The sequence below is a fragment of the Ochotona princeps genome, chromosome 10 (assembly GCF_030435755.1).
Source record: "Ochotona princeps isolate mOchPri1 chromosome 10, mOchPri1.hap1, whole genome shotgun sequence".
Classification (NCBI taxonomy): domain Eukaryota; kingdom Metazoa; phylum Chordata; class Mammalia; order Lagomorpha; family Ochotonidae; genus Ochotona; species Ochotona princeps.
This window is the reverse complement of record NC_080841.1, coordinates 42996322-43023985: the sequence shown is the minus strand read 5'-3', so window position 1 is coordinate 43023985 and position 27664 is coordinate 42996322. Positions and strand designations below refer to the sequence as shown.

Here is a 27664-nt window from a genome sequence, read left to right as displayed (position 1 = left end):
CCATTAACATTTTACGAGCTCCTCCTCCCTCTAACAAGTCTAAGCAACGCAGGGGCAACAGGGATCAGGAAGGCCCCAGACGGTGCTGAGCCTAAGACACTCCGGGGTAAACGAAGAAGCCAGCCGGTAACTCCCTTCCAGGTGCACGCGCACGCACGCGCCGGCCCGGCAGGTGCACGCGCACGCCCTCGCGCACGCCTGCGCCTTCCTCTGGCAGCCGGGAGCCGGTCGCGCGCGCGCGGTTCATGGAGTGGGTGCTCACGGAAGCGTTGCTTTCGCAGAGCCGGGATCCGCGGGTCCTGCTCGGGGCGCTGTGCCGCGGGGAGGCGTCCGCCGAGCGGGTGGAGACGCTGCGCTTCCTTCTGCAGCGGCTCGAGGATGAGGCGGCGCGTGGCGGCGGTGGCGGCGCGCTCCCGGAGGCGGCGCGCGAGGTCGCCGTGGGCTACCTCTTGCCGCTGCTGAGGGACGCGCGCGGCGGGCGCCCCGCGGGCTGCCCGGACACCGGCTCGCAGCCGAGCCACCGCCGGCGTGTGCTGAGGGCGGCGGGCGCGGCCCTGCGCTCGTGCGCCCGCCTCGCCGGAGGCCCCGCGCTGGTGGCCGCGCTGGCGGAGGAGGCGCTGCGGGACCTGCGCTCCCGGGACCCCGAGGCGGCCGTGGAGGTGCTGGCAGCCGTGGGGCCCTGTCTGCGGCCCCGCGAGGACGGGCCGCTGCTCGAGCGGGTGGCAAAAGCCTCCGTCGCCCTGGCGCTGGGCGGAGACGAGGAGGAGGCCGGGCTCGCCGAGGAGGCGGCGGCGCTCGTGGCCTGCCGACTGCTGCCGGCGCTGGCCCAGTGCGGAGGGGCGGCTCTGCGGGCCGTGTGGGGCGGGCTGGCCGCGCCGGTGCGGTCTCCGGGAACGGACCGCGTCGGGCCGAAGCTGCTGATGCTGAGCGCCCTGGCCGAGAAGCTGCTGCCCGAACCGGGCCCCGGGCGCACCCCCTGCGTGCCCGATGCGGGGCCGGATGCCCGGCGCTGCTGGCGTTTCTGGAGGACCGTGCAGGCGGGCCTGGGCCAGGCGGAGGACGCCCTGACGCGCAAGCGAGCGCGCTACCTGCTGCAGAGGGCGGTGGAGGTGTCTGCGGAGCTCGGGGCCGACTGCACCTGCAGTCCGCAGGAAGGAAACGGTACTTGCCCCCTCTGCTCCTGCAGCCCGGCCTCAGAATGACCCCTTCCCCTAATTGAAGACCTGCTTCCCGAATGTCAGCTCCTCGGTAGTCATCTCCGTGGTCCTTACAGAATTCGGTGATTTGAATGACCCCCGCCAAGCCTAGGTGTGAATCGCAGCAGTTGGGGACAGATCCAGAGCAGGGTGGAAAATGGCACTTGTGAAAGTAAGGCCTGGAACCGTGCAGTATGTCACATTCCGCAATTTACATTACCACGTGCCAGATCCGTTCTAGTAGGAAGGGAGGGTTGGTGTCTGTAACACAGACATTTTTATGAGTTTTTTTTTTTAAATAAATTATTTCAGTTAATTTATTTTTATTGGAAAGGCAGATTTACAGAGGAGAGACATAAAGATCATTCATTTACTGGTCCGCTCCCCAAATGGCCACAGTGTCCAGAGCTGAGCAGATCCAAAGCCAGGAGCCAGGAGCCAGGAGCTTCTTCCAGGTCTCCCACGTGGGTGCAGGGTCCCAAGGCTTTGGACCATCCTCTGCTGCTTTCCCAGGCCACCAGCAGGGAGCTGGGAGGGAAGTGGAGCACCTGGGACACCACTGGCACCCATATGGGGATGCTAGTGCTTCAAGGTGGAGAACTAGCCTGTTGAGCCACTGTGCTGATTCCTTAATTCATTATAAATGAACTATGAATTTCATATGAGTGTAAGAATTGTATCTTGGGCATTGGAATTGAGCATCCCTGAAACCATCGCAAGAAATTTCCGTTGGTATTTCTGTCAGGAGCTGGACTTACTAATATTTGTTCAATATGTTCCCCAAGTCTTTCCTTGGAGATCCTTGGTGCTGGCATCCTCCCCTACTCCCACAGCGAGCAGCTGGGCATTGTGTACCAGGCCAGATCCCTGCCCCTCTCACAACAGCAGCCACTGCTCAGGCCAGGCCAGGCCTAGGAAGGGTTTTTCAGGCAGTCACTTTTCACCTCCTGTCTGGGCAGGAAGGAGAGTGCGGGTTTGGGGGGGTTCCCTGCCTCTTGTCCTGGGCCAGGTGTTGGCAGTTGACTGGCATCCCCTGGGGCTCTTTCCAGCTGAGAAAGACCTTGCATGGCGCGTCTGCAGGCTCTGGTGCTCCACTCTCTGGACTTCTGCCCTCTGATAGGCCTCTCAGGAGTGTGGTTCTCTCCCCCTACTGCTTTTTTTTTTCCTTTGATGGTGTAGGTATAAGTTTGTCTCGCAGCTTTCTTGACCCTAAGTGGAAACTTAGGAATGCCTTTATTTTGCTCTCACGGTTGGGTAGGGGTAGGACTTATGTTGGGAAGACATTTCCATTGGAGAGTCTGAGCCATCCTCTGTTGCCTGGAACCATCTTGGCTTCTTGAAGGCAGCTGTCTGTGTGGGAGGCTGTGGTCTTCACACCCGCGTTGGAGCTTTGGGTGGACCTATTAAATCTGGAATGGTATTCTTTGGTTCTGGCAAACTTTGGATTATCCTATGGGTGCCCTTTCTTTGTTCTCAGATATTGGGCCTCCTGGAATGATCTTCAAAGCATTTATTCCCCTTCTGTTTTGTCTTTGTTCTACTTCCTGAGTGATTTTTTTTTTATTATTTTCAGTTCTTTCTATGAGTTTCTTATTGCTATCAAATTCTAATTCTCATGAGATTTTTTTTGAAATGTCTATTTCTAATGTACCTTGTGCATTAGAACTGCGTTATCTCATCTCCCTTAATGGCTAAAGGTAGTTTTTCCTGTAAGTTTTCTTCTCCCTGTGTAGCTGTTTTTCCAAGGTTTTTTTTTTTGTTTGTTTTGACCTTGATCGTTTCTTTGTTATTATTTAAAACACTTATTTATTGGAGAGGCAGAAAAAGAGAAAAAGGTTAATTTTCTTCCCAGATGGATGTAACGGCCAGGGCTGGGTCAAGCCAGAAGCCAAGAGCTTCATCTGCGTCTCCCGCGTGGGCGTCAGAGGTTCAAGCCCTCAGACCATCTTCCCCTACCTTCGCAGGTGTACTAGCAGGGATCTGAATATGAAGCAGAGCAGCCAGGACTGGTGCTGTGATACGAGATCCTGGTATCACAGGCGGCAGCTTACCACCCTGCACCACGGTGTTGTGCCTGCTCTACAGCTTTAATGTAGATACCTCCCCAAATGGCTGATGATCCTGAGACAGCTGTTTGTATTTAAAATCGGGAGTCAAAACTCAAATGTAAAACTGCAAGCACACGAGTGGTGCTTGTTGGCCATGAGCTGTAGTAGAATGTAATTTGGCCAAGTCCTTTGCTTGTGTCATCTCTTGTGTGGTTTCAGGGCTTTCCACTCGGACTGGAAGAGTGGTTGGCCAGTGAAGCCCTGGTTAGCATTTGGGGACCAGAGAGGGCAGCAAGAGGGGGTCTGAGCACCTGCTTGTGGAAGCGCCACCTTCGGGATGGCTGGGTTCAGCTGCGGGCCTGGCCTCTCTGTCCAGAGCCCCCTTGCGTTCCCCCTCTGGGGAGTCAGTTGCCCTCCTTCTGAGGCGATGGCGGTTGAGGAAGCACAGCATGAAGGACGTCTTCTTGCTTAGGCTTGCTTTGCGCTTCACTTCGTAACGGTAGCTGTGCTGCTTGGGTTTGTCCTGGAGTTTTTTGGGGAGAATTTTGCTGTGTAGACCAAATTGTTTTTTGGTTTTGCTCAGATCCCCTTAGAACTGCTTTTTCTTGGTCTGGTTTTCTGATTCCTCATTGTTGTCTACTCTCCTGCTTTCTCCATTCTTGCTTTTGATTTTCTTAAGGAGAGAACGTGGGATTTACGTATGTACATCTGCCAGTCTTACCCAGCATTCCAAAGTAATGCCTTTAATTTTAGGAAAGTACCTCTTTTAGGAGGCCAGCTCCTGTTTGGGTTTTCATACAGGGAAAACAAGGGACACCCTTCATTATTAGAGAATATTTCATTGGTTGATTGTGACATTATTTCAGGAACTGTTCTCACTCAGAAACTCAGGATGCTGGCAAAAGGAAGAACTAATTTTCTCTTTAAACCTTACTAGGCCCAAGTCTGTTTTGGTGGTCTGATAAGAAAAAAGATGAGCTTCTAAAATTTTGGGAAAATTATATTTTAATTATGGAAACTCTTGAAGGAAATCAGGTAAGTGTTTTCTTCATATTTTAGAAAATTCACAGTGGGTACATTTTTTTTTGAACATTGCTTAAAAAACACTAAGTTGGATATAACATGAAATAATCTAAGTATACCTTATTTATTGACATAAATGTAATTCAAAATTGAGTGTCATTTCAGGAAATTAAAGAATGTTTTTAGCTGACTTAAATTATAAAAATTTAATCTGATTTTTTAAAAAAAGATCTGTTTATTTTGAAGTTAGAGTTACACAGAGAGGAGAGACAGAGATCTCAGTCTTCCAACTGCTGATTCACTCCCCAGATTGCTGCAGTGACTGGGATGAGCCAGGCCAGAGCCAGGAGCCAAGAGCATCTTCTGGGTCTCCTGCAGGGTTGACAGGGGCCCAGACACTTGGGTCATCTACTGCTTCTCTCCAGCCATTAGCAGGGAGCTGGATTGGAATTGGAGCAGCTGGAACATGAACTGGTGCCCATATGGGATGCTGGTGCTATAGGCGGAGGCTGAGTGTGCTACGTCAACAGCACCATCCCCAATCCTCAGAATTTCTGATTCTGTGCTTCTGGGGTGGGGCCTGAATGATTGGATGTTTGGCAATTCTCAGGTGAGGGCTGTGCTCTGTTCTGGGAACCCCACTTTGAGAAGCTCTGTTGTAAGAGTTCCTTGTGTGTAAGTTGTGGACCACTAAGGGGCCAGCTGAAAGGTGTCATTCCCCATGTACACACCAAGCATGGATTGTGGGCTGAAATAAATGATTATTCATATGTGTTAAAGATGTACACATATGGATGTAAAGAAACAGGTTAAAGAAAAAGCATTTCTGGGGCTGGCAGTTTGGCATACCAAGTAAAGCTGCTTCCTGCAGCACCAGCATCCTTCAGTGGGGCCAGTTTCAGTCCCAGCTGTCCGTCTTCTGATCTGGCTTTCTGCTGATGACCTGAAGGAGGATGGCTTAGTTTTTTGGATTCCTACAGCTACGTAGGAGACCTGGATGAAGCTTGCGGCTCCATGCCTTGACCTGGCAGTGTGGCTGTGTGGGGAATGGACCAGAGGATGCAGGATCTCTGTCTCTCCCTTTCTCTCTGTAAATCTTTCAAGATAAATCTTAGAAAAGAAAAAGCATTTCTAAGGTCAAATAAACATCATGGTTTCCTCTAGTCCCCTATTATTTATGTAGAAACTTAGATTTACCTGTGTTTTGAAAGATGCATAAGCTAAACAGTGGTAAAGGTATCTTAGAATTCTGAACCAGTGATGCTTTTTTTTAAAAAGGACTTATTTAATTTTACTTGAAAGAGTTATAGAGAGAAAGAGGGAGATAACACACACACACAGATCTCCCATCTGCTGGTCCATTCCGCAGATGGTCACAATAGTCAGAGCTGGGCTGATCCAAAGCTGGGAGCCATGAGCTTTTCTGGGTCTCCCGTGGAGGTGCAAGGGCCTAAGTACTTCCGCCATCCTCTGCTGCTTTCCCAGGCACTTTAACAGGGAACAGGATTGAAAGTGGAGCAGCCAGGACTAGAACCTGTGCCCATATGGGGATTACAGGGTTACAGGTGGAGGATTGGTATGGTATACCACCATGCTGGTGCCTGGCTCTGTTTCTAAACTTGTAGCTTTGAACAGCTTGCATCACTATAGAAAGTATTTCAGTATTTTTTCCTCTTGGTGATGTGTTAGTACTGTCAGCCCTAGCTGTTTCACAGGACAGTTGAAATATGTTACATACTTCAAAAACATCACTGTACCTGTATTGTAACTTAGGTCCCATGAATTGGTGTCAGTTTTCGTGCCTGACTTTGATACCATGATTCAAGTGCTGGCAGCATCAGGCTTCTTAGTTATAAAACCAAACAGCTGCTATTATCTTAATAAAAGAAACTCCTGAAGAATTTAAAGGCTTGTCTTTATTTCCTGTGTTTTTTTTTTTTTTTTGCTCTGATTTTTTAGATACACGTCATCAAACCAGTCTTACCAAAGCTCAACAATCTGTTTGAATATGCAGTGTCAGAGGAAAATGGTAATTACTACTTTTATTTTTGTAACATTGATATCCCCCCCTGTTTTGTTATAATTTGGACTTACTCATTATAGATAAGTTGGGACAAGTACAGAAGTGTAAAGAAAAGGGAGGAATCCTCTTGTAATGTTGCCACAAAAGGTAATGGCTGGTGGTAACTTTCTGTATCAGGTGGATTGGAAGGTTTATTTCCCTTAACAGTGTACCCACAGCGTTTGTCTATGTTCTTAAATAGTGTTTAGGAAGATAACTTTTTAAAAAATATTTACTTTTTATTTAAAAAGTAGAGTTGCAGAGATCTTCCATTTGCTGATTCACTCCCTTAGCTGCAGTAGTCAGGGCTGGGCCAAGCTGGAGCCGGAACCAAGAGCTGCCTCCAGACCTTCCACACAGGTGGCAGAGGGTCAGCTCCAAGAGCTCGCTCCAGGCCTCCCGTGGGTCAGCTCCAAGAGCTGCCTCCAGGCCTCCCGTGTGGGTGGCAGAGGGTCAGCTCCAGGAGTTCCTCCAGGCCTCCCGTGGGTCAGCTCCAAGAGTTCCTCCAGGCCTCCCGTGTGGGTGGCAGAGGGTCAGCTCCAAGAGTTCCTCCATGCCTCCTGTTGGGGTGGCAGAGGGTCAGCTCCAAGAGTCCCTCCAGGCCTCCCGTGTGGGTGGCAGAGGGTCAGCTCCAGGAGTTCCTCCAGGCCTCCCGTGCGGCTGGCAGAGGGTCAGCTCCTTGGGCTTTCTGCTGGTTCCAGGGTGCATTGGCAGGATTGAAGGCAGAGCGGCCAGGACTCAGGCTGGTGCTATTATGCAGGCATGTGGGATGCCAGTGTTGTCAGCAGTGGCGTGATATGCTGTGCCGCAGTGCCTGTGCCTTTTCTACGTTCCTAATCACAGCTCTTTGGTATGAATGTATGTCTCTGCTGCTTCTCAGTCTTCATTTCTGTTGATTGTTTAGGTTCTTTTGGCGGGGGCAGGCTTCAGTCATCTGTGTTTGGATAAAATTCCAAGATTTTAAATATACTTTTTAAGTTCCAAATCATTACTTTTCAAGTATGATAAGGTTTTTTTTTTAAGAGAAATAAAATGAGGCTGGAGCTTCCTAAAATGAGTTTAAGAAATGAAGATCTACGAAATAAGTAAAGGCATATCAGCAGTGTTTTGTATTCATACGAGTGATATAATTCTACGTGAGAGTCATCCTAGGTATGTAGGTCTTCGTGCCTATGGGTAATTGCCAGTTTTAACAGTTTGCTCCTGAGGAATTGAGCTTTATTCAGCTGATTGCTATGCATGCTTATGGGTATGCTGGGCTTTTTCACAGATCGTCAGTGTCCAGGGTCCCACCTAGGGCTAGAATTTCAGCAAATCTTGTTGTGACTTCACTTACGCATTTACTATTCAGATTACGCCCTTATGATCACATTCGTGTGATCCACAGACTTTGGCAAGTCGTTTCAAACCACAGTGACTAACTTGAAAGATGACCATTGCTAGAGTCAGACACACATCTTGGTGTAAATTGCAGGTAGTGACATCTAAAAATGTCATGAGTTAAAAATTCCAATTTTTTATATATTACAATTAAAGGATATTTCAAAAGAACAAGGAGTATGATATACATTTTTTTCATTTTTACTTCATCATTGTTTACAGGGAGCTTCCAAAAGTTCACAAAAATTCATATTATGTCTTAATGCCATTTGCCCTTGGAACTTTCTGGAACTTCCTTAATAGCTGGCAACAGATACTTATCTGGTGTTCAGCACTGTAGGCCTATGTGTTATGGGTAAAATGGTGACAAGGAGACAGTATCTTTCATTTGATCTTTGTTTTTCATGAGACAACAGAAAGCTCTGTGAAGGGAACTTGGAGGATTTGAAGGGCCAGGTAATCAGGGGAGGCCTGTTGGAGGGTGACCGAGAGGACCCCATGCTCCCTGCAAAGGGGGCAGCATCCGGGACACAGGCCCTGAGGAGGGACCAGAAGCCCCGGTGAGGTTGTGGAGCAGGAGGAGGCAGGAATCCTTGGGCTTCCCTATCTGTTGATGCCTGGTGGGCACTTTCTTCCCAGAGCCATGAAAAGCCATTTTAAGCAGAGGAATGACAATTTGAGATTTCTTTTTAAAAATTGGACCCACGTGGGTTAAGATAAAACTGATTGGACCCACTGCAAATCTGAAGTTTTAACCTATGGGTGTGGGATAATATTTATTATTGTACATGGGAGCAGTAGTAGCACTAATTTGCATTCTACATAGAAACAGCTGAATAGGCAACCTTGAATACTGAAGCCACTGTAGTTGCTCAGTAAAACCCATTTCCATGTGATTTACAACAAGCTCCCTCTTACTATGAAGTTAATGTGTTGGGACATGTATGCATTGATGAGTATATGGTCTCTGTGGAAGCATTGATGAATATATGGTCTTTGTGGAGAAGCAAGTAATTGAATATCAACATGATATGTTTATTTCCACAGAATGTTGGCTCTTTCACCCCTCTTGGCACTTGTGTATTTATAAAAGAATGTTTGAAAGTGAAAACAAAATCCTGACCAAGGAAGGTGTTATCCATTTCTTGGAGCTGTATGAAACAAAGCTGCTTCCATTTTCTGCAGAATTTTCAGAGGTAAGGGTGGCCTGTCCTGGTCTGTGCTCGCTTTGTCCAGAAGTGAGAGGTGGACACATCTGGTTCGACTCTGTCAGCAAGGCTGGCTGGCTGGCTGGCTTTCTTTCACTAATTAGAACTATTTTTTTAGGATTGATTTATTTGAAAGGCACAGAGTTATAGATAGAGGTTGATTGATCTTCCATCCATTGGTTCACTCCCCAAATAGCCGCCAACATCCAGGGCTTCTCAAGGTTGAAGTCAGAGCCTGAGAAAGGAGTTTCTTGGGGTCTCCCATGCAGGAGCCGTGGCCCAAGAATTTGGACCATAGTCCACTGCATTCCCGAGTGTATTAGCAGGGAACTGAGTTTGAAGTGGAACAGCCAGGATTTGAATCTGTGCTCACGTGGGATGCCAGTGTCACGGTGGTGGCTTTACCCTGTGTCACTCCGCTGCCCCAAGAAAGGTGTGGTTTTTGTTTGTTTGTTTAAGATTTTTTTTTTTTTTTAATTCGAAAGGCAGATAGAGAGGAGGAGAAGCAGAGAGGAAGATTTTCTTTGTGATGATTCACTCCCCGAGAGGTGCATTTTATTGATCTGTACACAGCACATCTTAGCTTTCTAAAACTAGTTCTCTTGCTTGTAAAGAGCTTGTGTATTTGTTGACAAACTAAATGGTAGACCTGGCTGCATCACTGCCATGGTGAGGAAATGGTTGGTGCTGCACAAGTTTCAAAACTGTGGCATAGAAACTTTTAGATGGTGTCGCCTCCCAGCTCTGAAGGACTGCTACTTGGTGACTGATGCTCCTCTCCTGGGCTGAATCATTGTTATCTACTGTGTTTAACAGGGATTTGCCTTCTGGACTAGGTTTCTTGGAATTTATACCTCATTTGTCAGGAAGAGACTAGGAGGATTACAGCTGTGAATTTGTTACATTGTAGTGCCTGATACTCAAGTCTGCCTCCCAGTTAGAGAAAGCGAGGTCTGTTTTTCTAGTTGTCAGTGTATGTGCTGCAGGATTTTGATGTGCACCATTTTTCTACACTCTCATGTTATTCTTGCTCTGCATGGAAATTTGCGTTCTGACAAGTGTCTATTAATATTTCTGGACTATAGGTTTTCTCCTTTTATCCACTAAGTAAAATGGCTTGAGATTTTTTTATTTTGTTTCTACCTTTTATTTCCCAACGTGCGTTTATTCTTTGTATGCCTTGTATTTTTAAAGATTTATTTATTGGGCCTGGTGTAATAGCCTAGTGGCTAAATCCTCACCTTGCATCTGCCAGAATTCCATATGGGTGCAGTTCATATCTCTGCTGCTTCACTTTCCTTCCAATTCCATGCTTGTGGCCTGGGAAAGCAGTAGAAGATGGCCCAGGACCTTGGACTCTGCACCTACGTGGGAGACCTGGAAGAAGCTCCTAGCTCCTGGCTTCAGATCAGCTCAGTTCCAAGTGTTACAGCCTCTTGGGGAGTGAACCAGTGGATGGAAGATCTTTCTGTCTCTCCTTCTCTCTGTGTATCTGCCTTTGCAATAAAAAATAAATCTCAAAAAAAAAAAAAAAAAACTCAACAATTTCTTTATTAATTTTTAAAAAGTTATAGAGAGAAGGGAGTGGGGCAGAGATACCTTCTGTTTGCTGGTTCATTCCCCAAGTGGCTGCAGTGTCCGGGCCTGGGCCACGCTCAAGGCTCTAAGGAGCTTCACCTGGGTCTCCAGTGTTAAGTGCAGAAATCAAACACTTGGACCATCTTCTGCTGCTTTCCTAGGCACCTTAACAGGGAGCTGGATAGAAAGCAAAGTAGCTGGGACAGGGACCCATACCCATATGGGATGCTGGCATCACGGTGACAACTTTACCCATTATGCCACAGTGCTGGACTCTCCTTTCTTTCTTGGGCCCAGACATGGCTTTCATTACTGAGCTGCAGGTTTCCTCAGTCCATCACAGTTAACCTGCAGTGTGAAAGATAGCTGTGTTTACAGCTGCCCTCCTGCAGCAGGGAGCGCAGTCAGGAAGGGCTGACATGTCCAAGTGGCCCTTGTAACCGAACGTCAATCGCCTCTCTCTTGTTTGCCTAGTTTATCATTGGACCACTGATGGATGCTGTTTCCGAGAGCTCTCTGTATGGCAGGTAAGCAGATGTTCCGTTTTTGAGCGGTAGTGCAATGCTGTGTGTTTGATCAGTAAATGGGATCTTAAGAACCATGACCAGATTATTTTATGCATTTGGGCTGTAACTTATATTGCCTTCTAAGCAGTCAACTTTTTGTTAAAAAAAATCATGTAGTTATGCCTATCTATATATATTGTTTTTCTTGTTTCCTTTCCTACTTTGAATCCCTCCAACCATGGACTTTGAAAACTAAATCTTACAAAAATTCTTGTCCTCGCCTCTACTCTTGCTGTCTGTCCTTCTGCAGCTTGTAATGGTGTTGACTAACCAATAGTTCAAACATGTGTCCTGTTTCAACTTTTTAGTTTGAGATAGTTTCCGACTCGTAGAAAAGTTGTGAGACTTATCTTTCGTTATGTTTGTGTAGTTGTGCTTCTTCGCTGGGGATGTGTGCCTGTTCGTGCCTCTCTCTGTCTTGCCTCTGGTAATCACACTTAGCACTCTGTGTAACTGTTCATCCCTCTGTCAGTGTCATGAGCCCCGAATTCACATCAGTACATCTGACTTCAGGGCAGGACCACAAGAGGCCATCTAACCTTGTTCCTTGCCTTGTCTGGCAGTGGCTGCACTTCTTCCTCATCTGTCTGCTTCTTTACTGCTTAGTGATCTGAAAATGTTGGCAGGGAGAAGACTTTGTCACTGTTGTGCCTTGGTCTCAGTTGGGACAGAGGGGATTGTCTCTGCTATTGAATCATATCTCCTCTATTTTTCATTTTTTAAAAAATGATTTATTTACTTTTATTAGAAAGGCAGATTGCCAGAGAGAAAGAGAAGCAAAGAGAGAAACAGCTAACATCTACTTGTTTACTCCCCAGTTGGTTGTAATGGCTGGAACTGAGCCCATCCAAAGCCAGAAGCTTCTTTGTGGGTCCAGGGTCCCAAGATTTGGGCCACCCTCTGCTGCTTTTCCAGTCATTAGCAGAGAACTGGATGGGAGTTGGAGTAGCTGGGACATGAACCTGAGGCTTATATGGGATCCTGGTACTTGAAGGGGGAGGATTAGCCAATTGAGCCTTTGGCCCCTGTTTTAAATTTTTAAAAAATTTATTTATTTTTATTGCAAAAGCAGATCTACAGAGAGAAGGAGAAACAGAGAAAAATCTTCCATCTTCTGGTTCACTCTTCAAGTGGCCGTAAAGGCCAGAGCTGAGGTGATCTGAAGCCAGGAGCTTCTTCCAGTTCCCCACATGGTTGCAGGGTCCCAAGGCCACAAGCAGGGAACTGGATGGGAAGTGGAGCTGCCATGACATTAACCAGTGCCTCTATGGGATCCTGGCATGTGCAAGGAGAGGATTCAGCCACTGTGTAACTGCGCTGGGTCCCCCTGTTTTTCATGTTTCATAAAGATTGATTGATTGATTGATTGATTTGAAAGGCAAATGAGAGAGGGTGGGAAGAAAGAGAAACTGACAGATACGGAGATCCACCTTCCATTTGCTGGTTTACTCCCCTGCCTGCCATAGTAGCTTGATCTAAGCCAGGCCAAAGCCAGGAAGCAGGCACTCCATCCCAGTCTTCTTAGTACTTTGGACCACTGTGTACCACCTACCTAGGCACATTGACCAGAGCTGGATTGAAAGTAGAGCAGCTGGCCTTGCAATTTTGCTAACCTCAAAATAACCTGTTTTTTTACTTTGTCTTTCTAACATTGCTTAACTACACTTATAGCCATGTCTTTGTTTTACATATAATCAACTCTCCCTCCTAACACACTAATTTCTTCAATAATTTTTGATTAATCTATGCTACGTTATGTTAGTGCTTAGTTTTTCTTAATCAAAGGAGCACAGCAATGCTAGCTTGGCCAATTGTGTTTAGTTTTCAATAACTCATGACTGTTGAATGGTTTTCTTAAGCAGTTAGGCAGCTGGAGAGTAGTTAAACCAATGGGAACATCTTGGTATTTCTAAAATAGATGATAAACATATTTCCTTCAGTTTTCTAGCGCTCTGATGAGTTCAGTGAACAGTGTTCCTAAAGGAAGGCTCTAGCAGAAACAATGTGATGTTAGTGGATGTTAGTGCCCTTGAAAAAGTAATTCATTAACCACATAGGTCTTTTCTGTGAATGCTATTTCTTTTAGTTTATACTTCAAGATTTAAAGCTACTTGATTATGTGTTGGGTACAGTTAAATATAATTTAAAATTATTTTAAGCTACTTTTAAAATTACTTAGCAATGTTTGTGCATGTGTAATCATAAGGGAAAATGTTATAAATAGTATATATGCCTGTTTTGGATAGGGAGTTACTAATTTGTTTTCCTACAAGATTCTGATATTTGTATTACCAGAAAGATTCTCAGAATTTTGCTAAAAAATAAAATGCAGGTTTAGAAAGAAGAAAGATTGACTTATTATTGAAAGGCTTTTGGGCTGCCGTCCATTTTTTTCTTGTTTCAAGATACTTATTGGTAGGGTTTTTTTTTTTTTTCAATATTTGTTTTTTTTTTCCTTCTTTTTGTCTATAGGTCCCCAGGCCAACTGATAGGAAGTGGTTCTCCATTAGGACTGAAATTACAGAAGTTTTTAGTCACTTATATTTCTCTTCTTCCAGAAGAAAGAAAGAGTATGTGGCACTGAAGAGGTTTTTTTGTTTGTTTGTTTGTTTTAATGTATTAGCTTTTTTCTTTAATTTTTACTCTTAGCATATTGATAATAGGTACCATCATATGACTGTTATAATTAAGATAATTTCCTTTTGCCAGGATTATGCACATTTTATCAGAATTATACAGGTGTCCATTATGAGTATGTGCTTTTGCCAGTGTGCAGCAGTACTTCAGAAGTTCATGGGAAAATGTAATTAAAAGAACTGTTTGTTTTAGAACACTAACTTTTAGAAATCCATGCATAATTTTTTATAATATTGATTTTCCAGGACTTTTCTGAATCCCATTTGATTGTTATTGCATGTTTTTTTTTTTTCTGCACCACAAGTAACTTATCTTTTAATTCCATTTTCTGTGACCTTTTTGAGGTACCCTCATTTGTCACATTATCAGGATTGACGTTAAGTAGCGTGGAAGTCATGCTAGAAGGTGCACTGAAAGGTGGAAGCCATTTTCTAATTGCCTGCTGTTCAGTTGTAAGAATTAGTATAAAAAGAGACCTGGTTTGGGAAAAGTTTGTAAACACATCAGTGGTGGCAGGTCATCCCCTCATAGATACTAATTTTGGAAGTGCAAGAAAAATACACTTGTTTTTGTAAGACTGTATAGTAGAAATGCCTCACTTGTGTTGGTTGGGGATTTGTTGTCTTTCCAGTGAGGTCAGTTGGTAAGTGAAGCACAGAAGCAGGGGGATTTTTTCCTGCTGAGCAGCAGTGAGATTTACTGTACTTTCTGGGTCCGTGTTTCACTCCTGCCTTGGTGACTTAACTGCATGGCCCTGGGAATGAAATAGATATAAAGAGAGAGACAAGATGACCTTTGGTAATCAATTCTAAAGCCAGGGAAAAAATAAGAAATATGGTCTGAATGTCAACATTTTAAATTTATAGAAAATTGATTTGATTAATTTCTTTTAATAAATAGGTAATAGAGAAGATCTAGCAGCATGTTTTTAGTTTGCTAGGATTTAAAAGTTTAAATCCCTGGGCTCCAGCAATGAGGGGGTAATTTGTGGCCCATGTTGGTATCTCCCATGTCAGCAGCACACACAACTGAAGTCATGAAGCACCTCTAAGACTTGAGCGCCTTGTGTGTGTGGCTTAAAGGTGGCACAGCTTGGCTGCTTGGAGGATATGCGGTGAGTGTGAAATGAAAGCTTGGCTGTTGCTGTTTGTGTGTGTGTGTGTGTGTGTGTGTGTGTGTGATGTGAGGTGTTAGGCAAAAAGTGGGATTTACTTAGTTTAATTATCAGCAGAGACGGTGATTAAAATATGTATTTGTGGTTCTTAGTAATTTAGCAGTCATTGGTATCCAGTGAATATCATATGTGTGTGTGTATATACACACACATACACACAGAGTTTTGTGTTAGGTATTTTGCAAGATATAAAAAAATACATAACACCCTGTTAGAAGTTTCTGAGGATTTCTTTTATTTATTTATTTATATTGGAAAGGCGGTTTTACAGAAAGAAGAGACAGAAAGAAAGATCTTCTGTCTGCTGGTTCATTTCCCAAGTGGCTGCAATGGCTGGAGCTGAGCGGATTCAATGCCAGGAGCCAAGAGGCTCCTCTCAGTCTCCCACATGGTTGCAGAGTCCCAAGGCTTTAGACCGTCCTGGACTGCTTTCCCAGGGCACAAGCAGGGAGCTGGATGGGAAGTGGAGCAGCCGGGACATGAAGTGGTGTCCATATGGGATCCCAATGCTTGCAAGGCGAGGACTTAGCCATTGAGCCATCGTGTTGGGTCCTAAAGATTTCATAAAGTCATTCCGCAGCAATGGTCTGTGGAAACAGCCAGTCATTTCCACTGACTGCATGACCCCAGGGTCCTTAAAAGTCACAGGTTAGCAAAAAAGATAATGGGAATACAGCATGGTTCTTCATAGCTCAGAATAGAAGTCATGGTTAGATCCAGTATAGTCAAGAAATGGCCTGTGGAAAACATGTTTTGGCTTACGCCTACTCTGTGCCATTTAATGATCAGCGCTCCCTAGACAGTTTTTCTTCGACCTTTCAGACAGGAGAATGGCTTTTATCTGCATGGTTAGCAGCAGAGTCTCTACAATAGATAGTAGAATACTTACCTTACTATATATGAATAAACATGGAATTACATGAAGTATCACTGAGGTTCCTCCAGTAGTTTTATTGAAGTATAGTTCACATACTGTCAGACTTGCTGTTTTTGGAGTATTTGGTTCAATGGTGTCTAGTAGATTCAACAAGTTGTATAAATATCACTACCCTTTAATTCCTAAATATTTTAGTCACCCCAAAAAAGAAACCTGCACCCAGTTAGCAATCACTTACCCTTTCTCCCTACCCCACCCCAGTTCCTGGCAGCCATTTCATTTCTACACATTAATTGAACATTCTGAACATTGTGACGCCAGTGTGTGGCATCTCCTGTTGACTCTCTTAGTGTAGTGTTTTCAGGGTCCCTGAATGCTGTTGTAGCTTATATCAGTGTTTCACTCCTTTCTGTGGCTACATAACATTCTGCTGAACAGATATTCCACATATATATATTTATCCATTTAGTAGTTGGTGGGTCTTGGGTGTTCCCACTATTGCCAGCAATAATGAATATGTTTAGATTTAAAGTGGTGTTGCTGGGTAGGATGTCAATTCTGTGTTACTTTTTTAGGAAGCACCATGCTGTTTCTGTGGCAACTATACCAATTTACATACCTACTGACAGTGTATGAGGAGGGTTTCTGGTTCTCTCTCTGCTTGCTTTTTTTTTTTTTTTTAAGATTTATTCTTATTGGCAAGTCAGATTTGCAGAAAGATAGATAGACAGAAAAATCTTCCATCCACTGGTTCGCTCCACAAGTGGCCACAATGGCCGGAGCTGAACTTAGCCAATCTGAAGTCAGGAGCCAGGAGCTTCCTCCAGGTCCCCCATGCAGGTGCAGGGTCCCAAGGCTTTGGGCTATCCTTGATTACTTTCCCAAGCCATAAACAGGGAGCTGGGTGGGAAGTGGAGCAGCCAGGATATGAACTGGCATCCGTATGGGATCCCAGTGGTTGTAAGGTGAGGATTTTGCCACTAGGTTGTCATGCCCAGCCCACTCCTCTTGCTTTCTGATGCTCGTTGGTGTCTGTGTTCTTGATTAGTGGCTTCCAGTAGGTGTGACATGGCATTATTTCTCTGATGACGAATGATGCTGAGTGTCTTTCCGTGTTCTTTTTGGCAACAAGGATATTTTGAACCTTTTCTTTCAGGTGGTTTCCTGTTACAGTTTATTCAGAGGATGAACAGTAGACATTGGTGTGCTGTTCCCATTTTGTTTCTCTCTAAGGCTTTGGCAAACATCCCACGATGTAAAGCCCTGGGTATAGAAGGGCTGCTTGCTCTCAGGTAATTTATGCTCACATGGTTACTTTTTGTGGTTTTCAGTTAGTGTATTTTTCATTGACAGTGAATATCTTTAGTTAATGTTGGCATTGGGATAATTGAGCTCCTAATTTTATACAAGGAAAATAAATTTTAAAAAGTTTTATTTATACAGTTGAGCTTACTTTATGAATAGTTAAATATGGTCAATGACATGTGCTGTTAGATTTTTGTCACTTTAAATAAGGCCAGTAAGTATTGACAACTAGAAAATTACAGATAAAATATCCAATGATAATACTAATTTCAAATTATTTTTATAAGTGCTTTAAGTCTTTTAAAATATCTTTATAGTCTTTTTTAAAAAGTTGTGTTCATTTATTTGAAGGTGGAGTGACAGAGACAGTGATCTTTCATCCGCTGCTTTACTCCCCAAAGGCCTGCAACAGCTGGGCTCAGGCTAGGCTGAAACCAAGAGCCTGGCATTCGCCCGGGTCTCCCAGTGAGTGGCAAGAATGCAAGCAGTTGGGGCCCGGCGGCGTGGCCTAGCGGCTAAAGTCCTCGCCTTGAACGCGCCGGGATCCCATATGGGCGCTGGTTCTAATCCCGGCAGCTCCACTTCCCATCCAGCTTCCTGCTTGTGGCCTGGGAAAGCAGTCGAGGACGGCCCAAAGCTTTGGGACACTGCACCCGTGTGGGAGGCCTGGAAGAGGTTCCAGGTTCCCGGCATCGGATTGGCACAGCACCGGCTGTTGCGGTCACTTGGGGAGTGAATCATCGGATGGAAGATCTTCCTCTCTGTCTCTCCTCTCTGTATATCTGACTTTGTAATAAGAATAAATAAATTTCTAAAAAAAAAAAAAATGCAAGCAGTTGGGCCGTCAGCTGCTGCCACCCAGGCCCGTTAGCAGGAGCTTGGGTAGGAAGTTGGGAGTGGCCGGTACTTGCACTAGGCACTGTTATAAGAGATGCAGACTCCAGGAAGTGCCTTCAGCTGCTGTGCCACATCACCCATCCCTAAAGTCTTATTCTTCGAGTTTTTTTTTCCTTCATTATTAAAATTGATCTTTGCTAGACATTGTAATGGAAAATAAAAGCTTTGAAATTCTACCAGTGGAGGTTTTGAGCGTTAGAAATTATATATGTTGTAGCAAATCAACTGATAACTAATGATCAGAATCATCTTTGGGATGATGGCATTGCAACTGTTGTGTTTTGATGCCAGGGATGTTATTCAGTGTACCATGATCACACATCAGATTCTCCTGAGAGGGGCAGCCCAATGCTATCTGCTTCAAACAGCTATGAATTTGGTGGATGTGGTAAGTTCATCTCTTGATGTTTCCATTTACAAGTCTGTTTCAGGGAGTGGGTATATAGACTTGCTGCGGCCTGTGATAACGCATCAAACATGCCTGCTCATGTTGGCTGGCATCCAGAAATTTGGGTTTGGGGAGGGTATGCACCATCCCAACCAGTAAGTGACTAGTTGTGGCCAAAGTGTGCAGTGGTGTCTGTGCCACACCTGCTGTCCTGGGAATCTGGAGTTTCCCTATGTGTGAGGCAGGAGGTGCCTTCCAGGATCAGGTCCCAGTGATAGCCCTGGGTATTGAGCTTCTAGTAAGCGACCTTGGTAGGAACAGCATTTCGCACTAGCAGGCATGGTCTGAAATGGTTGCCAGGGGCACCTGCCCATGCTGAGTGACTTGCTGGGACGGTAGGCGGGCAACCTGGGCCTCTTTCCTGCAGATCTTTGCACATCTCAACCAGTTTATTGGTGTCTAAGGAATGTACGTGGCGTTTAGTCTGCTTTCATAGCACCCCACCAAGTACTATTGCCTAGAACAGATTTTTTGAAAGACTTGTTTATTTTTTATGTAAAAGACAGATTTGCAGAGAGAGGAGAGACAGAGATCTTCTGTCTGCTGGCTCACTCCCCAGATGGCTGCAGTGGCCAGGCCTGGCCAGTCTGCAGATGAAGAAACTTGGCAAACATGTGTTCCAGCAAAATTTTATTTACAAAATTAGGAGTATTGCTCCCTTGTGGAGCAAAGTGTCCCAATTCAAGCTGTACAGCTGTGAGGAAAGAGACCTAGATGATATTTTTAGTTAGGGAGTCACCGTAGGGATTTGAATAAAATCTTTTTGATAGAAAACGATTTGTTTTTATAGAATGATGTCTTTTTTTCCGTTTTATTTTTCTTTTAAAGGTTATGGCTGTCTTATCTCTTAAGATTAGAGAAAATTTTAAAAGAAAAATGTTTAAAAGATAACCTTTCACTTTATTAATAGAAGATTATAACTGAAATCTTATTTTCAAATTCGAGAAAGATATTTTTTAAAAATGCCATTCTTTGTTAGAATTAATGGTATTGTATTTTAGCTAGTAAAGGGGTTGTTGAAATGAGTACTTTTTCTAAATTCTCTTGCCCCATCCAGGAGAAGGTGTCACTTGCTGATGTCTCGACTTTTATTGCGTCTCTAAGACAAGAGGAGTCCTTGGGTCGAGGAACTTCCCTGTGGACTGAGGTGAGATGGAACGTCCCTGAATACCGTCTCTGCTATGTACTCAGGCCCAGGGGTTAGGACCTGGGCAGCACCAGGGGCCATGTGCAGCCCCCAAGGCTGCGTGAGTTCCTGCAGGGCGTGATGGGGCCTTTGTGACCCTTGGATATTGACCAGAGTGGAACACGAAAAAAGACAGCTCAACATTCTTGTGTGTTGCTATTAGATAATGAGTTTGAGCATCTTTTCATTTTGATTTTTAATTTTGTTGAGTTGTCTTTTTTTCCCCTTTAGTTTTTTTCCTTATGAAAAATTTAAGAGTTATTTAAGAGCAGAGGATATAGACTCACAAACCCTTCTCCTGGTCTCCCCAGCATACTCATGGCTGTTTGCACCTCTGTCCTCTCCCCTCTTCTTTAGAAAATCCCTGTCTATTGGTACTGCATCCTAAAATATTTATGGATACAATAAGATTTGAGAGGATTTTAATACAAAATAATTAGAAGAGGGGAGAGGAGAGAGTTTTGGGAATACAGCAAGAGAACCATGGTGACAGTCTTCCAGAAGATGTGTCTGCTGCTTTGAACCCAAATGTATGTTTATTTATTTCCGAAGACTTACTTATTTTACTTGAAAGGCAGTGACAGAGGATAGAAAAGAGAGATCTTCTATCCATTAATTCATTTCTCACATGACTTTAATGCCCATGGCTGGGCCAGGCTGAAACCAGGAGATAGGAGCTTCATTTGGGTCTCCCACCTGGGTGGCAGGGCCATTTTCTATTGCTTTCCCAGGTGCATTAGCAGGGAGCTGGATCAGAAGTAAAGTACCTGGGATTTCCTATGGGATGCCGGTTTTGCAGGTGGCAGCTAATAGTGCTATGCCACCATGCTGAGCTCCTCCCCCTGTTCTTTTTTTTTTTTTTTAATAAAGATTAATTTATTTTATTTGAAAGGCAGAATTGTATATAGAGAAGGTGATCTTCATTCAGATTCACTCCCCTAATAACTGCAACAGTTAGGACTGGGTCACTCTGAAACTATTAGCTGAAACTCCATCCATGTCTTCATGTAGATGGCAGGGGCCCAAGTCCTTGGGCCAATTTCTGCTGCCATCCCAGGCACATCAGTAGGGAGCTCTAACAGGTGTTTATGTAGGATGCTAGCCTCACAGGAAGCAACGTAACTTGCTGTACCACAAGCCAGTCCTAATTATCTGTTTGTGTAATAATAAAAGTGTGTGTGTGTGTACAACTATATGTTTACATCTGATTCATTTCTAAAATGCCCTGCCCTGCCTTGGCAGGGACAAAGTTGAGTTGGGAAATGCATCCAGGTCTTGCAGCTGGGTGGCTGGAACCATCACTGCTGCCTCCCAGCGTCTGCACTAACAGGAAGCTGGAGTCCGGAGTAGAATGAGGACTCAAACTGAGGCGTGCTGATAGGGAATGGAGATGAATTAACCGCTAAATGCCCATCCCTCAAATTTTCTATACATATAGAAAAGACATTGTATTTAGCTCAACCTAAATTTTTTTTTTAATTAATAGGATATTTCTGGGAGCAGTTTTAGGTTTCCAGAAAAATTGAAGTAGGGGAGGTCGCACATCCTCCCTCACTATTCTTTTCATTCCTGTGGTTTCTTCTATTACTGAAATTGCTTGGGGCCCAAGGTGAGATCTCAGTGATTAAATCCTCACCTTGCATTTACCAGGATCCCATATGGGTACTGGTTCATATCCTGGCTGCTCCACTTCCTTTCCAGCTCCCTGCTTGTGGCTTGGGAAAGCAGTCGAGGATGGCCAAAAGCCTTGGGACCCTGTACCTGCATGGGAGACCCAGAAGAAGCTTCTGACTCCTGGCTTCAGATTGGCTCAGCTCCAGCTGTGGCAGCCACTTGGGAGAGTGAACCAGTGGATGGAGAAGACATCCTTCTTTCTGTAAATCTCTCTTTCCTTTAAAAATAAAATAAATCTTAAAAAAAAAATACTGCTTGTATTGGTGTAGTACATTGGTTCCCAACTGATGACCTAATACTAATACATTATTATTAGCCAATGTCCATAATTCTTATTAGGGATCATTTCGTGTGTAGTGCCTTCTTGGGTTTTGACAAATATTTCATCCCAAAGATTGCTATTGCAGTATCTTATGTATTGTTTTCCCTGCCATGAACATCCTCTCTGCACTCTCCCTGTTAGCCCTGATTCCTCTCAGAACCTGACAGCCATTTGATCTTTCTGCTGTTTGTGTAATTTTGCCCATTCCAAAATGTCCTGTGGATGAAGCCATACAGTAGGGTGGGTCAGAAAAGTTGATGGGAAGTGTATATTATGAAGAAGCTGTGGCTGCATTTCAGGAATGTTTTACAGAAAAATAAACTTACCGTTAATACAACTTTTTCAGGAACTTTTTAAAATAGGCCTCTAATGTGGCCTTTTTAGATTTTTCTTTTCTCATTTAGTTTTATGTATTTAAGGATCCTCTGTGTCTTCATATAGCCTGATATCTCATTTATTTTTAACTTGGAATAAAACTCCGTGATCTGTTCATTTAGCCATTCACATATTGAAAGAGCTTCATGGCTGCTTCTCAGCCTTGGCAGATGCGAATAAAGCTACTATAAACATCTGCACACAGATTTTTTTTTGCAGTAACTTTTCAGCTCATTTGGGTAAATACCAAGGAGCGTAACTGTTGGATTGTATGATGAGCATGTGTTTAGATTTTAAGGTAACTGCCGAGCTGTCCTCTAGCGTAGTGGCACCATTCGTGTTCCCACTAGCAGTGAGTGAACATCCTGTTACAGCACTTGGTGTTGTCGGCTTTCTGGGTGTTAGGCATTCCAATAGCTGTTTAGTGGTATATTGTTGTTTTAATTCGCAATTCCCTGATGATGTATCATATCGAGCATCTTTTTAATACCATGTGCCATCTGTACGTGGCCCTTGTTGAAGTGTCTGTTGAGATCTTTGCCCAGTTTTTAAGTGGCTTGTTTGTTTTTTTATTGTGGCATTTTAAAAGTCCTTCATATATTTAAGACACCAGTCTTTTATCAGATGTGTGTCTTACAAATATCATCTCCTGGGCCCGACGGTGTGGCCTAGTGGCTAAAGTCCTCACTTTGAACGTGCCAGGAACCCATATGGACGCTGGTTCTCATCGCGGCTACTCTGCTTCTCATCCAGCTCCCTGCTGGTGGCCTGGGAAAGCGGTTGAGGACGGCCCAAGGCCTTGGGACCCTGCACCCGCGTGGGGAATCTGGAAGAGGTTCCTGGTTCCCAGCTTCAGATCGGCGCAGCACCGGCCATTGTGGTCACTTAGGGAGTGAATCATCGGACGGAAGATCTTCCTCTCTGTCTCTCCTCCTCTCTGTATATCTGACTTTGTAATAAAAATAAATAAATCTTTAAAAAAAAAAAAACAAATATCATCTCCCAGTCTATACTTATCTTCTTGTTCTCTTGACATGTCCTGATGGATACTTGTGATTTACAGAATGGTGGTAAATCAGGGAAGGGTGTCTGCCAGAGACTGATGTGAAATGCCATATTTTCCCTGAATCTGATGTGGAAACTGAAAACTTTCTGAATTTTTGTGGCAGACTTGAGGGATGGAAAGAAAAATTCAAATATGAGTTTGAATGTACTTGTCAAAAATAATGTTCATATAACAGAATTACACAGTGGAAATGCAGTCTGGAAGCCTCACATATTTTATGGCAGTAGTTAGTAAGCTAAATCTGGAGTGTAAAGAAAAGAGGATGCTATTGAAAGATAAATACTGGCTGAACTCTGTAAGACACATTGTAAGGTTTTCTGACTTGATAATGATGTACACAGAACATCTTCCTTTGTGTTACTGAACTGCATATTCATTGGTATCTGTAAAGTATCAATTTTAGTATTCATCAATTCATTAGTCATTCATCAGTAGTATTTCAGGTCGCATGATATGTTATTGTTTTGCTTCCTTCCATGCAGTTTTGGATGATCTTAATGAATGAAAAAGTCTTTTTTGAAGCCTTTTTACTTATTGAGGCCCGGTGCAGTAGCCCAGTGGCAAAAGTCCGTATCTTGCATGCCCCAGGATCTCATGTGGGTGCTGGTTCATATCCTAGCTGCTGCACTTCCCATCCAGCTCCCTGTCTGTGGTCTGGGAAAGCAGTTCAGGATGGACCAAAGCCTTGAGACCCAACACCTGTGTGGGAGACCCAGAAGCAGCTCCTGTTTCCTGGTTTCAGATCAGCTCATCTCTGACTATTATGGCCACTTGGGGAGTGAACCAACAAATGGAAGATGTTTCTCTCTGTCTCCTCTGTCAATCTGACTTACCAATAAAAATAAATAAATCTTAAAAAGAAGACATTTTTACTTTTTGGAAAGCTGGAAGGAGTTTTTATATAAGGCTGTAAGATTTTACATAATGTGATTTTTCAGGGATGTTTTTTAGAACAGCATATCAAAATGTACATTTTATATTGGGTACCTTATCAACTTGCCTGTTAATGAAGTTTATAAATTCTTTGAAGGAGATGAGAAAACACACTGGGGTGTGTGAATGTGTGTGTACATATATGTATACATACACTTTTACTGTGTTGAGCTTAGTCATGACAAGAAATGTTTTTGTATTTGGTTATGTTGAGTAATTTGATGTTTTATGGAAGATAAAAGCTTGGCTTGGGGGAAATTAGGGATCCTTTTTTCCATTAGAGTTTTAAAAGAATGTGATGTCTTTTGCAGCTCTGTGACTGGTTGCGCGTTAATGAAAGCTGCTTTAGGCCGTCTCCAGTGTGTAGCTCCACTGGGCTTCATGACACTTCTCTAAATGCTTATGTGAAGAATCTGGTTCAAGAGTATGTTAAGTCACCTGCTTGGGATGGTAAGTCTGAAGTTGTTTTCTGTTATAACCAAAATATTTCCAAAGAAGTTTTAACTCTTTTTTTTTTTCAGATTGATTGGCAGATTTAACGAAATGTCTTTCCTTAACTGTCAAATATATATTTCATTTAAATAATGTGAATAATAGAATGTGAAAATAACTACTTTTTAAGAAGCTATTAAGTTGCCATGATAGGAGCTGGACTCTGATTTCTTGATGTATTCTACAATTATTGCATCCTTTTGAGCAGAATATTATAGAAGCAAAATACTGCAGACGTGTTTTTGGAGACTGTCAAGTGGGAATATTTAGTGTGAACTAATTATGGGAAGCAATTTTAGAGGAAAATTGTCTTTGGAAGGATGGTTTTGTCAATATTTTCTCTAGATACTTTGCGAAGATCCCTTTGGGGAAATGCGTAAGATTGCAGGAGGGAAGACTCTTAGCATATGCATTAATTGGGAGTCTTTTTTTCTTACAGTTTTAATGCTTCCTTTTCATTAAAGTCATTAGTGATAATTTGGGAAAATTGCATTTAGCGTGAATTTGAATTTAATGTGTCTTTAGTTCTGTAGCTTTGTCTTAAGTCATTTTCTTCTACTGATTTCTCTAATTTTATCATGGAATAGATCTTAAATGGTAATTATCTTTCCAAAATGCATGAATTTCCCTTCTTGGAACACTTTCTGTTTTATTATCTCCATGGTCTAGTAAATTTTATGTGCTGTTACTCGGGAGACTTTCACAGGACCTGAGAAAGTGAATACATTAGAGTATGCAGGCCTGGGAGAGGGATGGTGCCCCTTTCTGGTTGCGTATTAGGGAACTCCTTTCATGGAGCTATCTCTTCTCTTGCTCCCTTGCATCTGCTGTGGCTTCCCCTGAGTCTCTTTTGTACGTAACACCTAGAGACACCTGTCTAAATGTGTATCTCAGTCTTAGGAACTTACCCTCCCCTTGGAGTACACTCACATGAGCCTTCAGAAGTTCCCCCCTGTGGCTGGGACAAAGACACAAGCATGTCCTCCTCCAGAACGACAGGGTTTCCTGGTCCCTCCCTTGCCTGTGAGTGTCACTGTGTTTCTGTACACACGGGCATCCTTCTGTTTGTTGGAGCATGGCAGGCTCTCACCTCCCGAAGGACCCGGGACACACTCCTCCTGTTTGGAAAGTGCTCGTGTCGCTTACACTGATCTCCTTTCCTTGTCAGCATTCACGCTCACTACAACTGCCTTTTCTTGTTTTGCTTGTTTGCTTTTATTTATTTTTTTTTAAAGATTTATTTATTTGTTCCTTGAAAGTCGTAGTTACAGAGATACAGAAATCTTCCATCCACTGGCTCACTCCCCCAAATGGCCACAATGGCCTGAGCTGGACTGGTCTGAAGCCAGGAACCCGCAGTTTCTCCTGGTCTCCCACGTGAGTGCAGGGGTCTAAGTGCTTGAACTATTCTCCACTGCTTTCCCAGGCACATTAGCAGAGAGCTAGATTGGAAGTGCAACAGCCAGGACTCAAGCTGGCACCCAGTTGGGTTGCTGACACTGCAGGTTTTACCCACTTTACCACAGCACAGATTCCAACTTCAGAGAAACTTTTTCTTACTACCTGGATGAGGGCATGTCTTTCATACACTCCAGTGGCACCATGTATCTACCCCCATGTTTTTCATTTTTGGTAGCTTTATAGATTTATTTTCATAGTACAAAACACTTAAACCAAATGCATGTCCCACAGAATCACTGTGTCAGCAAGTTGTCAGAATGTCTTTTCACTTTAAGACCCCAGTCAGACTCTTCCAGGGTCCTCGCTTGGTAAGAAAGTTACCTGCTAATTTTATTCATAAGCACCCTTCTCATCTGCAATGTAATGTACAATTTCTTGTGAACACATTAACTTTTCTGCATATTTATCAGGAATCTCAAACCCAAATTCATCTTCCATGGCCATAATAATCTCTACTTGGTCCAAACTGTCTAAGCCCAGGTCTTTCATAAAATGGGAATTTACCGGGCTCGGCAGCATGGCGTAGTGGCTAAGGTCCTCGCCTTGATCCCATATGGCCGCTGGTTCTAATCCCGGCAGCTCCACTTCCTCTCTATCTCTCCTCCTCTCAGTATATCTGACTTTGTAATAAAAAAAAAAAAAAAGAAAAAAAGAAAAATGGGAATTTACCAAGAGCTTTTCTGGGCCGATCTTGCCATAGAGTTTCAACATGGAAAGGACCTGGTCTCTGAGTCCCTTCAGTGTCGAAGGGGGCATGTCACCTGCACCAGCACCACGGCCAGCTGTAGAGACCTGAGCCTCAGCCAGGCCTCTGTGGAATACAAGACAGTGCTGCGAGGTTGGGCTGAGGCCAGCATGGGGACTCAGGGCAGTGGGACAAAGGCCATGGACAGGCAGCAGACACAAGAGGAAAGGACATGAGTCACCATGGCTGCGCTGACGCGGGATGCACTGCCCATGTACCCCTCTTTTACAGTCTTTAGAACAGTTACAATTTTATATTTGATTACTCTTTGATTATGCCCTTCTCCCGTACTATAAATTCCATGATCCCAGGAACCACTGTGTCCACAGCAACCAGGTCAGTGCATGGCGGGGCAAGTGGCAGGCACACAGGGATTTATTGTTTGTATTTAAATGTATTTAAATAAGGAGCCATGCATCTCTTCTCAGCTGCATTCCTCTAAATGTCTGCTACTGATGCTGTGTAATCACCAGCTGCTTTGGTTTTGAAGCATCATCTGTGAAAGATGTTCTTAATGCTTTGCAGGCCTTAACTGTTGTTGTTTAAATAGGGGAAAACTGCTTTCTGCCTGATTGGTTTGAGGCCAGACTCACAGCTACGATGGTCTTGCTGGCTGTGGATGTAGAAGGAATGAAGACTCAATACAGGTAATCATTTTTACAACTGGAAAGAAAGCTAATGTTCATGTAAGACTCATACAGCTTGAGAAACTCAGGTTGTTCGTTATTGATTGGGAGTAGATCACAGGGTGTTAAAGGAGAGTCCTAGAACATTGTCAGTATTCTTAAGAAATGTTTAAAATGGATAAATAGATAGAAATTAGGACATGTTTATTTTTTCTGGGTTGGTAAATGGAAAGTTAAATATAACCGTTTAATGTTAAATAAGAGAAGGTTTCAAAATAAATGTGCAGTAATCATTGGTTTGATTCAGGGTATTAGGAGATGAGATTATGAGATCCCAGCATAACACCAAGTTTAGAAATTTGCTGGACTTGATCCCTTTGTAAAT

The 27664-nt window shown here is 43.8% G+C and overlaps 1 protein-coding gene across 3 annotated transcripts in view; it reads left to right on the top strand.

Annotated features, from left to right (window-relative positions):
• Positions 1–223: 223 nt before the first annotated feature.
• The window catches only part of TARBP1 (TAR (HIV-1) RNA binding protein 1), a 66959-nt gene continuing 39518 nt past the window's right edge, over positions 224–27664 (top strand). For all 3 annotated transcript variants that reach the window (XM_058669361.1, XM_058669360.1, XM_058669362.1), the window contains exons 1-11: positions 224–1161; positions 4182–4279; positions 6227–6296; positions 8757–8905; positions 10970–11022; positions 13534–13631; positions 16906–17041; positions 18243–18339; positions 19457–19546; positions 24267–24405; positions 27204–27300. In XM_058669361.1, the coding sequence (XP_058525344.1) occupies positions 246–1161; positions 4182–4279; positions 6227–6296; positions 8757–8905; positions 10970–11022; positions 13534–13631; positions 16906–17041; positions 18243–18339; positions 19457–19546; positions 24267–24405; positions 27204–27300 (1943 nt within the window). In that variant the 5' untranslated portion in view covers positions 224–245. The remainder of the gene's footprint in view (positions 1162–4181; positions 4280–6226; positions 6297–8756; positions 8906–10969; positions 11023–13533; positions 13632–16905; positions 17042–18242; positions 18340–19456; positions 19547–24266; positions 24406–27203; positions 27301–27664) is intronic.